This window comes from Drosophila subpulchrella, chromosome X, assembly GCF_014743375.2.
Source record: "Drosophila subpulchrella strain 33 F10 #4 breed RU33 chromosome X, RU_Dsub_v1.1 Primary Assembly, whole genome shotgun sequence".
Classification (NCBI taxonomy): domain Eukaryota; kingdom Metazoa; phylum Arthropoda; class Insecta; order Diptera; family Drosophilidae; genus Drosophila; species Drosophila subpulchrella.
In genome coordinates this window covers 26,747,713-26,763,030 of record NC_050613.1, presented here as the reverse complement: position 1 = coordinate 26,763,030, position 15,318 = coordinate 26,747,713, and the positions used below count along the sequence as shown (strand labels likewise).

Sequence of the window (15,318 nt, the reverse complement as noted above, 5' to 3'; positions counted from 1 at the left end):
CGGAAAATGGAATGCCATACCTCGTTGAGCTCGTAATTAAATTCCCAATCGATTGACATTCAAAACTGAAAACTTTAATTTTTGGGCTCTTTTCGCAAAAATAGGTGATGTAACCCCTTACAAAAAATGAGAAAATTGATAAAAAAATAATTTTCCCCAAAAGTGATGTGGGTTGTAAGCCAAGGTCGATAGCTGCTCAAAACAGCCGGTCTTTCAGGTCTACGCCTCGTTCTGACCAAGTTACGGCAGAGAAACCGCTAAAAATACGGTATTTTCGTAAAAATTCCAATCCTTGTTTTTGGCACAAATAAGTCAGTATTTTTGTCGTAATTTTGCGAAAAAAGGTCAGAATACGAAATTTAATACCTCGTTGAGCTCATAATAAAATTCCCAAACGATTGGCATTTAAATGTAAAAAATTTTATTTTTGAAAATTTTTCGAAAAAAAAGATGATACAAAAAATGCGAAAATTGATCAAAAAATAAGTTTCCCAAAAAAAGATAGAAATCGATAGCCTTGGTTGATAGCTGCTCAAAACATGCGGTCTTTTTGTTATGCGCCTCGATTTGACTAAATTACGACTTAAAAACGGCTTAAAAATATCGTATTTTTCGCCAAAAAATAATACTCCCTATTTTTGCACAAAAAAAATCAGTATTTTGGTCGACAAATTGCGAAATGAAGTCAGATTGAGGAATGTGATACCTCGTTAAGCTCGTTATTAAATTCCCAATCGATTGGCTTTTAAATCTGAAAAAATTAATTTTTGGAAAATTTTTCGAAAAAAAAGATGATACAACCCCTTACAAAAAATGCGAAAATTGGTCAAAAAATAAATTTCCCGAAAAGTGATAGGGATCGATAGCCTTGGTTGTTAGTTGCTCATAACATTCGTTCTTTTTGTTGTGCGCCCCGATTTGACTAAATTACGACGTAAAAACGCCTTAAAAATAACGTATTTTTCGTCAAAAATAATACTCCATATTTCTGCACCAAAAAAATCAGTATTTTGGTCGACAAATTGCGATAGGAGGTCAGAATATGGAATGTAATACCTCGTTGATCTCAAAATTAAATTTCCAATCGATTGGCATTTAAATCGAAAAACTTTAATTTTTGAAAATTTTTCGAAAAAAAATGATACAAAAAATTCGAAAATTGTTCAAAAAATAAATTTCCCTAAAAGTGATGGGGATAGCCTTGGTTGATAGCTACTCATAACAGTCGGTCTTTTCGTTTTACGCCTATTTTTAACCAAGTTACGATAGAAAACCGACAAAAAACTTGAGTATTTTTGTCTGAAATTCTACTACCATTTTTCGACCCAAAAAACTAAAAATATCATCATTATTTTGAAAGTGATAGCCAAAACTTTTCTTACCAATGATTTTCTAGTAATATAAGTTAAAATTAATATAATTTAAATATAAAACCTCAAGGAAAAAACAGAAATATCATAATAATTTGAAAACCTAAAAATGTAAAACTGAATCTTGTATATCAAACATTTGATTCCCTGTTAAACTGCCAACTTTCATCCGATTCTACGTTTTAAAATGCCCTCAAACTTCCACAGCACCCACAATTGCGAGCGTGGCCCCTGCAATTGCGATAATGAAAGGCTCTTTTACAGGACTATCAATAGAGCTGTCCCCACCCGCTTAACCCCCTGCTCCCCGCAGAGGCAGAGGCAGCGGCGGTGGCAGCCACCCTTAACCCATGCTGGCCCTCATAAATTCGCTGCATACCGAAGGGCGCTGAAGCGTCTGCAGCCTTGACAACTGCAAGTGGCATTAGTTGTAGCAAATACAACGGACAACAATTACAATTGCAGGCTTTGCATTACTTTTCTCTAGTACAAGGGATTTGCATTTGTTTGCTAATTGAAATTAAGCAAATAATACGAAGCGAGACTTCCACCCACGTAATCCCTTTGTAGCGCATTAAAACGAGAAGGGTTTGCATAAAAAAAAAAAACCCCCAGGAGGAAAAAAGACGAGAAAAAAGGGTTCCCGTTTCGGGTTAAATAATTTAAATCCATTTGTAAAACATTTGATGCTGCCCTTTGGCAATTGTCACGCTCCCTCTTCTTCAGCCATTTTTTCCATCGACTTTTCCTACTTTATCCTACCGATAATTAGTAGGGAAAAAGGTCCTCTCGCCGGATAATCAAATGTTTAAAAAAGATTTGCCAAAGTAAATCCCAAGGAATTATTTGCCACTTGAAACGTTTAAAAATGTCAAACAAGAGGATGGCCGAAATGAACGGCTGAATGGATGGATAGATGGCTGAAAGACCTGGCTGATGAGGGTGCCCAAAGGACCTTAACCCACCACCGCCCCCCCGTTTTTTGTCGAGGGGTCAGACAAACTTAATGAGCAAATTGTCAAATGCCGCGGCAAAGCGCGCACTTAGACATGCCCTGAAAAATCCCCAAGAAAAATAACTTGGGCAAAAGTAAAAGTTGCCGGGGCTTTGAATAAACAGTTACGCTGATTTAATTTGCCAACAAAAAAAAAAAAAAAAACCGAAAAACGAAAATAGAAAAAATGACGGCGAGGGAAAATTCTATCACAGTATGTTGTCTGTCACCCTCGATTTGATTTTTAAATTGCGTTCGTGATAAATTGACGAAATGAACAGCAATAACGGCGGCGAGAAAAAATCTCAAGCAAAATTGACAACTGTCAAGACTGTCTGCCGTCTGGGTCCCCAGCCCCCCAGCCCCCCGCCTCATCGCATTCGACGCCCCTGGACGTCCCCAATAGACATATAAAAATTAACTACAGACTACTTATCTTATTTGTTGATGCCAGGCCAAAAGGACCCAGGACCAAGGATACAGCGCCCGGAAGCAGGCTACAAAAGTTTGTCAGCGGCTTTTGATGTGTTCTTTATACGAGTGTGAGTATTTTTGGGGTATTTTCGGGTGTACTTTTGGGTATATTTCTGGGTGCATGGGGTGTACTTTTGGGTGTGACAATATGGCACAGGAAGCGAGCAATCAACGCGAATGATATGCCAAATGGTAATGACCAAAAGTGAAAAGGTATAAGAAAGAAAGAAAAGATAAATGATCCAACAAGACTTTTTGTAATCAGTTTCCTAATATTATTTATAGCTGAGGACGAAATATGGAATTGGAAAAATAAACTAATATTAAAACATATACATTCCAAAATTCCTAAAAGGGAATTAATTCTGTTTTTCTAAAAACTATTTAAATTTCAAAGTCAGTTTTCCTGGACTTACCCCTTCCGCTCCTGCCCACGAATCGCAGATCGTTGAACTTGGCCACCTGATTCTTCATCACGGCCGTACAGTTTCTCAGTTCCCCGCAGAAGTTCTCATCGTTTCCGGCCCTGATGGTCACTATAGTGCCATCCATGACCTCTCCCAAAGCCAAAACCTTGAAGGCGATCGGTAGCGTTTTATTCGATCGCCAGTGGGTGGGCAATGTGGTGCAGACCTGTTGGGATTTGCCAATATATTTAATGAGATTACAATACGGTTTGTTAAACTAAAGCAAATTAAATTCACAATTTTTATCTGGGCCCTAAAAACTTTTTTAAAAACTGCTCTTTTTACAATTGCAAGACTAACAAAATATAATAAAAATCTACTTTGTTACCAAATATTGTCTTAGGTTATGTAAACTCACCACATGTGGTGACCCCGTCATGACCAACATATAATAAAAATTATATTTTTTATATATTTAAGAACTCGGTTTCTGGATCAAAATTAAATAAATACCTTATATCTTAAATCAGGATATCGAGCTTTGAAGGAAATACTCCCTATATGTATACTGTAGCTATACCCACCACATGTGGTGACCCCGACTTTTTTTTATTTGTTTGAGAGTTAAGTTTCTGGATCAAAATGAAATACAAATTTAATGTTTTAACTGATGATTTCGAGCATTGAGGCAAATACTCCCTATATGTATACTGTAGCTATACCAACCACATGTGGTGACCCCAACTTTTTTTATTTGTTTGAGAGTTAAGTTTCTGGATCAAAATAAAATACAAATTTATTGTTTTAACTGATGATTTCGAGTATTGAAGGAAATACTCTCTATATGTACACTGTAGCTATACCCACCACATGTGGTGACCCCGACTTTTTTTTATTTGTTTGAGAGTTAAGTTTCTGGATCAAAATTAAATACAAATTTAATGTTTTAACTGATGATTTCGAGCATTGAGGCAAATACTCCCTATATGTATACTGTAGCTATACCAACCACATGTGGTGACCCCGTCTTGACCAGTTCGCCAGGATGTTCGGCGAGCAGGACGTCGACGGTGCGCTCGATGAGATTCTCGGGGGTCAAGTAAGGACTTGTGTCCACGGGCTTTGTTTTAACATTATTATTATTGTTGTTGTTGTTCGTGGTGCTGTTGTTGTTGTTGTTGTTGTTGTTGGTGCTGCTGTTGTTGTTGGTGGTGCTGGTATTGTTGTTATTGTTGTTGGCAGAGGAGGACTCTGCATTTCGCCGCTTCGTTGTGGTCGTTGTTGCCGTCTGCTGTTGTTGCTGCTGCAGCTGATGTTGCTGTTGCTGCTGGTGTTGCTGCTGCTGTTGCTGCTGCTGCTGCTGTATTTGATTTGAGGTGGTCGAACTGACCTCAGCAGAAATGTGCATTATTGCAGCTGCTAGGCTGGGCACAAGGTATTTCAGGGCCTCTCTTTGGCTGCCAGTATTCAGTGGATTCAGTTGCCGGCGGGTTTCGTGGGTTTTCGGTTTGATTTCAATGCCTGCCTCAAAGAGTCGACGCTTTCAATCCGATCATTGTCAGCTCATTTGGTCAATCTGGAAAATTAATGTGGACTGCGAGTGAAATTCGGATTGCCAAGGGTTTTTTTTTTTAAGCGAAAGTATGGTGTTCCTCAAAATAAATTCTCTAGAAATGTTTAAGTATTTGTAAAAAAATCATGTATTTTATATCTTATATCATGTTTTTTATTTATTTCTTTACTTTGTTACTGTATTAGCTTAAGAAAATAAAAGAAGAATATTTTTTAAGACACATTGAATTAAAATTAAATTGAAAGATGCTCATTTATTAAAAGAAAACGATTACTACAAGTATTTCACATTATCAAAATTATAACCATTTATAACACATTTTATATTTTCATTTATTTAACGGTCTTAAAATGGTTTAACTCCTAAGAAAACTGTTTTGCCTGGCTGCTTTTGGCACTCCATTTTTTATTTGGAAAATGTTTTTTGGAACACAGGCACTGGTGATTTTTTGTAGGGATTTCCACGCTTTTGTTGAAGTTCTTTGTTTTTCCGCTCGCAGCCCGCATAAGTATGCTGCACTTTTTGTTTATTGCCGTCAGCGACAACAGCTCAATTATTATTGCACTTTGACCTCGGGGGGTCCTGGGGCACAAAGGATCCAGATTCGAATCGGAATCAGAAACAGAAACTGTTGCTCTATAGTATCGCTATGTGGGAGCCAAACAGAAGCCAAACGAATCGAATCGTATCGAATCGAATGGAATCGCTGCGAACCGCACACCTTTGCGCACAATTTGCATTTAAGCCGACGTCGGCGATTGCAGCTCAATTAAATATTAAAAAATCATAACCAATAATGAGGAATTTCGAGCCGTATGGGCAGGATCCAAACTAAGATGTACGACTGCGTATGTGTTTGTTAACGGACAGCAAAAACAAAAAAAAAACAATTTCATGTCCATCAAATGGCGTAATAAAGTGCGGAAAAAAGGGGAAAAATTTATCGAAAGCGCCAGATGTTGCCGGCTTGTGTTTGGCCACCAAAAAATCAACAATGCCCAGCCAGTCGCTTTTGTTTAAATAAAAACCAGTTGCCGGACACAGCCGCGTTTTGTTTTCATCAACTATTTTCAGGATACTTTTAACTGACCGTTTTCCAGGCTCCAAAGGTTTTACGTCTTTCATATAAAAATTCTTGTGATAAAATAATAATTGCTATATAAAAAAATTATAATTATTATTAATAAAGCAAAAAAAGCAAACTAACATTCCATTTCTCAAACCGAACTATATTTATATAATTATATAAACCGAAAAAAACTAACAAGCACACTTCCATTTCTAAAACCAAAGAGATCATTATTTGTCTAATACTTAAATTTTTTTTTGGTTTTTCCCAATGTCTAATCTACATACTTTTATTTAAACAAAAAGTATTGAAAGTTAGTCCTTAGGAAATTAATAATAAACAAAATATCTTACAAAAACAGCGTCTAGAATTTTTTAAAAAGTACTTAAGGTAATATTTGGTTTTTTATATTTTTAAGAAAATTTAAAATTATATACTTATATAAGAAAGAAACCAAACAGAGTATTTAAGACTTCGGTTCATTAGAACCCCTGGAATTTTCTTCTTGTTTTGCAATGTAGCAGCAAGTGTTGCACAAACACAATCAGACCTAAAGATATATATCTATACATGTATGTATACGCTGCGAATACGCGTTTTTTACAACTTCCGCACTGAAATGCATACATACATATATAATATATGTATATATGCATATATGCATTTTTTGCCGCTGCCGAATGCAGATGTCCGGCCAAATGAGCTGGCCAAGCGACTATGTGGCGACATATGTGGCCACAGATGAGGGGACAGGGGCGTGGAAAGGGGGCAGGGGGCTCACCGAAGTCGGTCTATATAATCGGTTAACAAACAAGTCGGTTGCGGGGCTAGCCACACAATTAGACCAACAAATGTAAATGAACCCGTGGGAAAAAGATGGATTTATGCGGAATTGTGCGGCTTAGAAAATCAAAATCAATTGACTACGAAATTATGACTAATGCTCTGAATATGTCCATGCATTTAAGAACTTCATTTATTTGTTTATACAAAATATGCATGTTTCTTGTTTTAAAAATATATCTAATAAAAATAATAAAAAAATAGCTTATAAATAATAATATAAATAATAATAATAAATAATAATAAAGAAAAAATAATGAAAACTAACTATATTAAAGAATATTTTTAATGCAATGATCAAAGATATTTTATATTTTCAAATCATATTTCAAGACTAAAACGATTCAGGTATTATACGTTAACGTGTACGTTTTTCACAAATAAATAATAAATCATTTAAAGAAATTTAAAAAAAATCTAAAGTCCTTTTGAAGTAATTAAATATACTAAGGATCAGTTCACGTTTTCTTATTTTCTTATTTAAGAACATATTTCTATGGTTTAGCTACTGATGACTAGGTAATTTAGTGGAAAAATAATATCCTTTGGGGCTGCTGAAGTTCATTATCTGTTGATCAGTTTATAATATTGTAAGGACGATCGTGCTAACCTTCAACTTACTTATTTTTCGGAGTTTTGTGTTTAATTATTGTTTCCGCCAGTACCAAATATAATTTTGTTTTATAAGGATTTTTCTTTGATTTTTGTTTTGTTATTATAGCACCACAAGCACTTCAAAAAAATGATTTAATTTTGGGCAGACTCTTTCGATTTTGGGCTTTCTAATTGTGGTAATTTTGCTTAGCCACCGACACTTGCACACACACCGACACACACCCAGAGGCACAGACACATATAGAGAGACACATAGACGGGGGCTGAGACTGGCGATCGAATCAAACGACACGGAGATATTAAACTATTTTTTTGCGGTAACCATGAACGCGACCACTACGAGCGGTTGGCAACGCCGACCACCGACGCCGGCAGCGACGTCGACCGCGACCGCGACAGCGACGCCGGCCGAGGGCCCCCCGATTTTTGGAATAGAACGAGTGTACAGCATCCAACAGCATCCCAACTGTAACGAAGTCTCACGCAGCGCGCTCACGAAGTCGCAGTCGAAGGACGAAGGATGCGAAGGATGCCAAGGACGAAGGAGCGCAGGCGACGCCTCATCATAATCACAGGCGAAAAAGAAGCAGGACCATCGCACCACCCCAACCACCCCAACCACCCCAACCACCAAGCACTCCAAAAGCACCCACCACCCCATCAAACACTGCAACATCTCGGCACCCCGCCCCCAGGGGAACGTCTATGTCGACTTCTTACTCAACCGATGGGGGTATATACAGTGGGGCCTCCACAGAGCAAACACGTTACGGATAGATTTTAAAATATATAACCCTGATTGTTAAGGCACATACATACTAGTATTCTTAAAATCCGGCTCGAAGGACCAACATTTTTGACATGAAGTAGATTAAATCTATACAGCTCATACATATATGATATTTTTATTTTATACTTATTTTTTAACCACAAACTTTTTGATTTCAATTTAGATAATGCGGCTCGAAAGACTTATAAAATAGGATTTCATTCTCATTTGGTCCCTCGAGCCGGGTTTTGATTTAAAAAAAAGGTAGATTAAATAAAAGATAGAGATAAGAAATGAGTTGCACATCCTTTCGAACTAATCCTTTGGCCTGGTGTTATTATTTTAAAAAATCAAGACAACCTATGGGATGTTTGGGTAGAATTTCATAAAAGGTGGTTATACAAATGTACTACAGGTTCTACAAAGGTTCTACAGTCATGACAGACTTTGAAAAAAAATCCTATCATTTAGTCAACATTCAAGCAAGCCACATAAGGTTATAAGTAATTAGGCCTAGGTGCTTTTTTTTTACATATATTTTTTATTGAGTGTTCAACTTAGCGGGGTTGCACTGTGGTGTTTTCTTGCATTTTTTTCCTCACTCCCGCTGTTGTTGCTGCCGTGGATGCTCGGAGGCCGCCTCTCCTTCTTTTTGGCTTAACATTTACCGCGAGAACCAGTAGCAGCGGTTGTACCACGGCAGCGCAGTCGACGTCGACGTCGACGCCGGCAGCGACGCCGGCAGAGGGAGGGGCAAAGGGCAAAGTAAACCGAAAACCGAAAACCGAAACCAGAAAACGTCAACTACACCACAAGCAGAAAGGCCGCAACGACGTCTTCAAGTTGGACAGAGTGGAGCATAAGGCCCCCACCTTATCGTAGCACCACCCACCGCCCACCGCCCACCTCACCACTTGCCAACCACCCCCCCCCCCCCCCCCTGAAGAAGGGGCAACCCACCACGGATCTTAGAAAAATTGCGCTCAATTTTTTGGCGCACTCTGGAAAAAAAGGCGCCAAAGGTTAGAGTGAGAGGCGAACAGCGGGCCAGAAAGAGACGTGCGAACTTCTTGAGTTTTTCCCAGGCTTTTCTTGGCACTGCTTTCCTTTTTTTTTTGGTTCAACCCCCAAAAGAATTTCGCCTTGGAAAGGACTCAAAAAAAGTCTCTCATCGCATCTCATTTCAAGAAAAAAAAGAAGGAAAAAAGAAAAGCAAAGCGTTGGAGACGCGGCTTTGTGGCAAACCAGGAATTGGTAAGCCAGCGCGAAAGAGACGGCTACAGTGGGCGAGAGAGAGAGAGGTCCTATAACTTGCGGCTGCCATTTGCGGCCAAGAAAAGCCGAAGAATGAGTGGAAAAATTGCAACCACATGGGGCACAACCGCCCGCCCATTGGAAAGTGAGCAGAAAAAAAAAAAGGAAATCTAAATAAATTCCCTACAGGGCGGTGCTAAATACTTCCTTGGGTTTTTCGGTTATATGATTTTTTAGCCGTTTTTGGTTTTGCACATTACTTTGGTAGGCCTGAGCAACCCTCCTTCGGTTTGCGGTTTCTTGGGCAACTCAAAAAAAAAGGGGGTGCTCATGGGTTAAGGGGTGGTGCATGGTGTGTGTGTGTGTGTGTTGGTGTGTTGGTGTCAGCGGTTGCGCACCACCAACAGTGCTTGTGTGTGTGTGTGTGTGGTTGGGCATTATGAAACCGCAGGAATTATTACACGCTGCGGTCGATTACTATATCAAAACTCCTCTAATCAGGCATCTGTATTGGACAGGGCGGCTCACACGCACACAGAGGCGTAACCACAACCACTACTGCAACCACACACACACACACACACAGGCGTAAGTACACACAGATACTTTGATAGCCAACCAAAACTACGCGTTCCGCTTGAGTCGATGCAGCCAATGAGCGGATTTCGATTGCCAGATTGCCAAGCCGCTCGCAAATTCGCCAGCCAGCGGATGCGAATCCATTCGATTCGGCGGGAAAATCCCGTTGGAGCCACGGGAAAATGGTGGAAAACAGAAAAATGAGGGGGAAAACATAGGAAAACCTAATAAAGGGGGCACTTCAAGCCGTTACTAATTGGAGTCACTTGGCAAACAGCCATTATCGAATATCAATCAAAACACAGCTCAAAATTAAATTCAAATGTTAGGTAAAAATATTACTAAGGCTTTAGAGAAGCATTTTTTAAATTAACCTCTACCAAAATATATAAAAATAATTGAGACTATTTTGATTACTGATTTAAGTAGAGTTCTGATTTAAGTAAAGTACAGCCTTAAATAAGATTCTAATATAAGGAAGAATTCTCATATGATAATAATAATTTCCTATATAATAAATGCTCTTTGTTCCATTAAAATTAAGTTTACATTTCTATATGGAAATATAAAAAAATATAAAAAGAAAAACACCATAATAATCATAGTCCTACTGGCAGCTAGAACTATAAGTTCCTATGTCAGACCTAGATTTTTAAACAGTTATACCATTATGAAAATAAAATAAAAATATATGAAAAAATCATATTTTAAAGACTTTTTTAAACAGGTCTTATTATTACCTGTTTAGAATACATTTATATGAATTTTATGATAATAGAACCCATTTATAATACAAGTATTATTCACCAAGGCACTGCCCATCAAGAAATAAACATTTAAATTCATAATATAAGAGGATATTCGATACGTAGTATTTTTTAAACATTTAAAAATGGTTCAAATGTTTGTAAGCACTTTATATTACAGAGTTTTCTCTAATAAACTTTTTCCAAAATAAATTAAAATTTTTAACAACTAAATCATATGATACTTCACAGTCAAAACAGATTTATTTAATATAAGCTTTTTTTTCTAGATATAAACCCATTTAGGTTTTAAGAAAGTATTCTAAAACTTATTTTATAGTTAAAATAAATGCATATTATATATTTTAAGACCCCATTTATGGGGCATGTTTATGTTATCAAAAGATTTTATTATTTTCTACTGCTTGAATACCGCCCAAGTAAATTCCCCAGCCCTTTGATTTCTTTTCGCAAATAATTTGCCCCCAATTAGTAGATTTCCGCATGTGTGGCATTGTCGCCAGTTTGAATAAGTTCTGTGTGCTTATCATTAGCCGAACACTCCGACACACCCGTGGAGCTTATCGATGACGCCCTTTCGCCCAGCCAACGCCCCCTCGAAGCTCCCTCGCACCCCCTGCAACCGACGCCCCTGCCAAAGAAACCAAGGCAATTAAAACGATAAACCAAAAATGCCCAGCGGCGTCACCAAAGAGGGTAAATAATAATGAGAGCTGAGAGGGGAATAAAGAAAGGAAAAAACTGCAGGAAAATAACGATTTTTTACTTTCCACTTCCATTTTTCTTGGCTTTCTTGCTTCCTACACAGAGGGAAAAGTGGGCATTATTATAATTAATTTAAGCTAAAATGTATTATAGCAACTAAATATAAATATTTCATCATTAATTTTAATTGAAATGGTTTTCTTCTTTTCAAGCTCTCTAGATACCATCAAATATTATTCAAAAATATTATTTACAAGAAATACATTTAATTGAAACTGTTTTTAATTTATTAAAACGACTACCAATTAATATTTTACAATTTAAATTTAAGGCTAAGTCATATTTTTATATATTATAAAATCCAAATTATGTAAAACCGAAAAGTTTTACATTGATTTTATAAGTTCTATGATAAAACCAGCTGAGAAATTTTCAAATAAATATTTTATGTTAATAGAAAACTGGATTTTTCAGTGTAAAATATTTTTTTCCTCCGTAGTTAGAGGCAACGCAAGGCGTTCAAGTTGCAAGACCGCTAAGCAACGACACCAGGCACCACCGCCCACCAACCACCCACTCAGCCACCCACCGCCCCCTCGAAAGAGGAAGGACAATTATGAAGCAAGTTGGTCGGCGGAAGCTCAAGGAGCACAGGAGCGAGAAATCCTTGCTGCCGCCGAAAGATTTTGTGCAAATAATTCTAAAGTGGAACGACAATGGCTGCAAAGCGGCGGCAAGTGCCACTGAAGTGGGTGAGAGGGCGGTAGGTGAGTGGGTGGTGGGCGGTGGGTTAGTGGGTGGTGCAGGTGACAAGGCGGCATGACACTTTTCATTTACCCCAGGCGGGAAAGTGTATTATTTATTTAGCCAGTACATCTATGCCAAAATAATGTACTTTTCAAACTCTTTCCAACGGTTTCAATTGAATAAAATATTTAGATTCATTAAATAATCAGTAAAAGCATCAACAATTTGTTTGAGGTTTTAGTAAACAATTTTCATACTTAAGACAACATTTAAAAATGGTTTATTATATTTAAGCTTTTGTTATTTTATTATAACTGATATTATTTGCTATGGTTGCCGCACTTTAGATCTTTTTAAAAATAATACTAAGAGTTCCTTAGTTTTCATATAACAGATGGGTCTTATTCTTTTTAAAAGAGTACAAAATATTCAAGTACAATTCTAGTCCTACTTTCAAACCCCTTATTCATAGCTCCTCCAAACCCCATTCCTTTCAGCCTTTTGTGTTGATTTTTCTTTTAATTGTTGCGGATTTGCATTCTGACACATTTGTCAACCTCAACGAAAAAAAAAACAAAGGAGGGGTTAAGGAAGGTAGCTGGTATGGGACAAGGATTGTTTATTATTTATTAGCCTCAGTCCGAAAAGGGGTGGCCCCAGAGGGGCTGCGAGGGGGTCGGAGGACATGTGAGGACATCCGCTGGGATAATAATAAACACCAGGGGACAAAAGTCGTGGACCAAGGAGGGGAAACCCCCAGTCAAGTAATTTGTCAACGAGCCAGCAACAACAACAACTGTGAACAACAACAACAGGTACACTGAAACAATTATTGTTTAGCTTTAAAAATAAAACCGAAGTCTTAGCATGAAAAGCATATTTCTTAATTTACTTTTTATAGTAAGCATCAAAAAGTCACAGGTATTGTGTTACTTATGTATTTGTATTTATAAATATACAAGGGTGGTCAAAAGTATTTTCACAAAAAAAAAGTTATATATATTCATAATTTGAACTTACATCTTGTTAACTTTGGCATCAATGGAAAGGTAATTTAAATGCCGTTTGAATGATACAATACATTTCTTAACACATTCAGTACTTATTGAAAAGGACGAATTTGTGTGAAAATGTCTTTTTTGAACTTTTTTCCTCGACTTGAAAACTTACATTTTTTGATGCAAAAAGTTTCTTCAAACAAAAATAATAGTAACTGCAAAAAGAATTTTTCCAAAATCATTTTGCTTACATTTTTTATGATTTTTTGAAAATGCTTAGAAACATGCATTTTAGCCATATTTTTCTCTTTTTCATACAAATTTTTTCCGACAGTGTCACCTTTAAAAAATCATAAAAAATATAAGCAAAATGATTTTTGAAAAATTCTTTTTGCAGTTACTATTATTTTTGTTTGAAGAAACTTTTTGCATCAAAAAATGTAAGTTTTCAAGTCGAGGAAAAAAGTTCAAAAAGGACATTTTCACACAAATTCGTCCTTTTCAATAAGTACTGAATGTGTTAAGAAATGTATTGTATCATTCAAACGGCATTTAAATTACCTTTCCATTGATGCCAAAGTTAACAAGATGTAAGTTCAAATTATGAGTATATTTAACTTTTTTTTTGTGAAAATACTTTTGACCACCCTTGTATATGTTGAAAATAATATTAATTGATTTTTAGCCATGTGTTGCCATACCTCTTTATATAAATTTCAATTTTAAATATAATTATTATTAAACAAGAAATGAAGCTTACTTCGGCAAGCCGATGTTTCTATACCCTTGCCGGTAGCTCCCGTGGGAGCGTTATATATTCAGAGCTTTCCAATTTTTAGAAAACTTAAAAATAATTACAGAAATATTTAGATAATGCTCCATTTTAATTTACTACCGTATACTTTTAACGAAACGAAATATAACGGTCTTTGTATTATTTTGACATTAATTATCCGATCGTTCCTATAGCAGCTATAGCATCGTCCGATCTTCGATATTCGAAATTCTGCAAAATTTAAAGAATGATATTCCCAAAACAAGAAGTTAATATGTCAAAAAACACCAAAGTTATAATTTATTACATTTTTAAAAAATATTTAATTGATCACTCCTAAGGGAGCTATAGGATATGGTTGTCCGATCCGACTTTTATACTATCTGCAATAGAAACAAGATTTTTGGGAAGGTTTTATCCCGATAGCTTTAAGACTGAGAGATTTTTTTGCGTAGAAACAGATGATGCTGATCAAGAATATGTATACTTTATGGGGTCTGGCTGAAATCATTATATCCTCTACTAGGGTATAAAAATAATATTTATTCATTTCAATCCAAGATTTTTTATAATTTTTCCATCAATACAATAATTAATATTTATAAAAGCAAGGTAATACACGATTTTTTTCTGTGTACAAACACGTACACCTGTGCACTTGTGTGCGCGTGTGTTTTGAGTGACATGTGTCAAAACTGAAAAACTACGCGAATTTGTGTCAAATACCCTTGTCAGCGCGTTTCAAGTGCAATAACACTTTGTCCCAACAAAAACACAACAGCTCGCTTAACCCCATACATCCTTCACGAGGCCCAGGTCACTCCTTAACCCCTTCCGCCATCTTTGCGAGCCATCATAAAGACAAAGATAAATACCGGACAGGTGCAAAAGTGGGTAGTTGAGTATTTTGGAGTGTGCAAAAGTTGGGATTTTTCGGAGAGGATGCGGAAATGGTTGATACATATCACTTAAGAGCTTATAAGGAAGCATAAAAAAAATGTATCTTATGTTTTTAAGGGGATAGTTGTATTAAATTAATGTATTCATTATTTAATAACCCAAAAAAAAAAGATGATATGTTAGTTCCTTTTAATTTTAAAGATAAAAGATCACATCATTAATAAAAATAAGATTATAACCTTGAAATAAGAACTTTCCCCCACTCCCCCTAACCACTTCCATTACTTCCCATAAATCCAAAAAAAAATCAAAATAAGATTTTAAACTGTTTTACATTTTCCTTTACACTCTAAATTTCTTTTTTGGCAAATTCCCAGGACAACCTCATTGATGTGCAGGGATATCTCGAGGGGTGAAAGGTCACGCAATGTCTCAATCGTTCCACCCTCGAGTTAAACGTCGCCGATTACACACATGGG

At 36.6% G+C, this 15,318-nt stretch overlaps 1 protein-coding gene across 2 annotated transcripts in view; it reads right to left on the bottom strand.

The window, feature by feature from the left end:
- Positions 1-7,625, bottom strand: part of LOC119556905 (protein lozenge) — a 33,758-nt gene extending 26,133 nt beyond the window's left edge. The window contains exons 1-3 of one of the 2 annotated variants that reach the window (XM_037869390.1): positions 7,352-7,625; positions 4,255-4,821; positions 3,255-3,471 (exon numbers count right to left, since the gene is read on the bottom strand). In XM_037869390.1, coding sequence (XP_037725318.1) covers positions 3,255-3,471; positions 4,255-4,653 — 616 coding nt within the window. In that variant the 5' untranslated portion in view covers positions 4,654-4,821; positions 7,352-7,625. Of the gene's footprint in view, positions 1-3,254; positions 3,472-4,254; positions 4,822-7,340 lie in introns of both variants that reach the window. The other variant, XM_037869391.1, reaches the window with a different exon arrangement.
- Between the last annotated feature and the right edge of the window lie 7,693 nt (positions 7,626-15,318).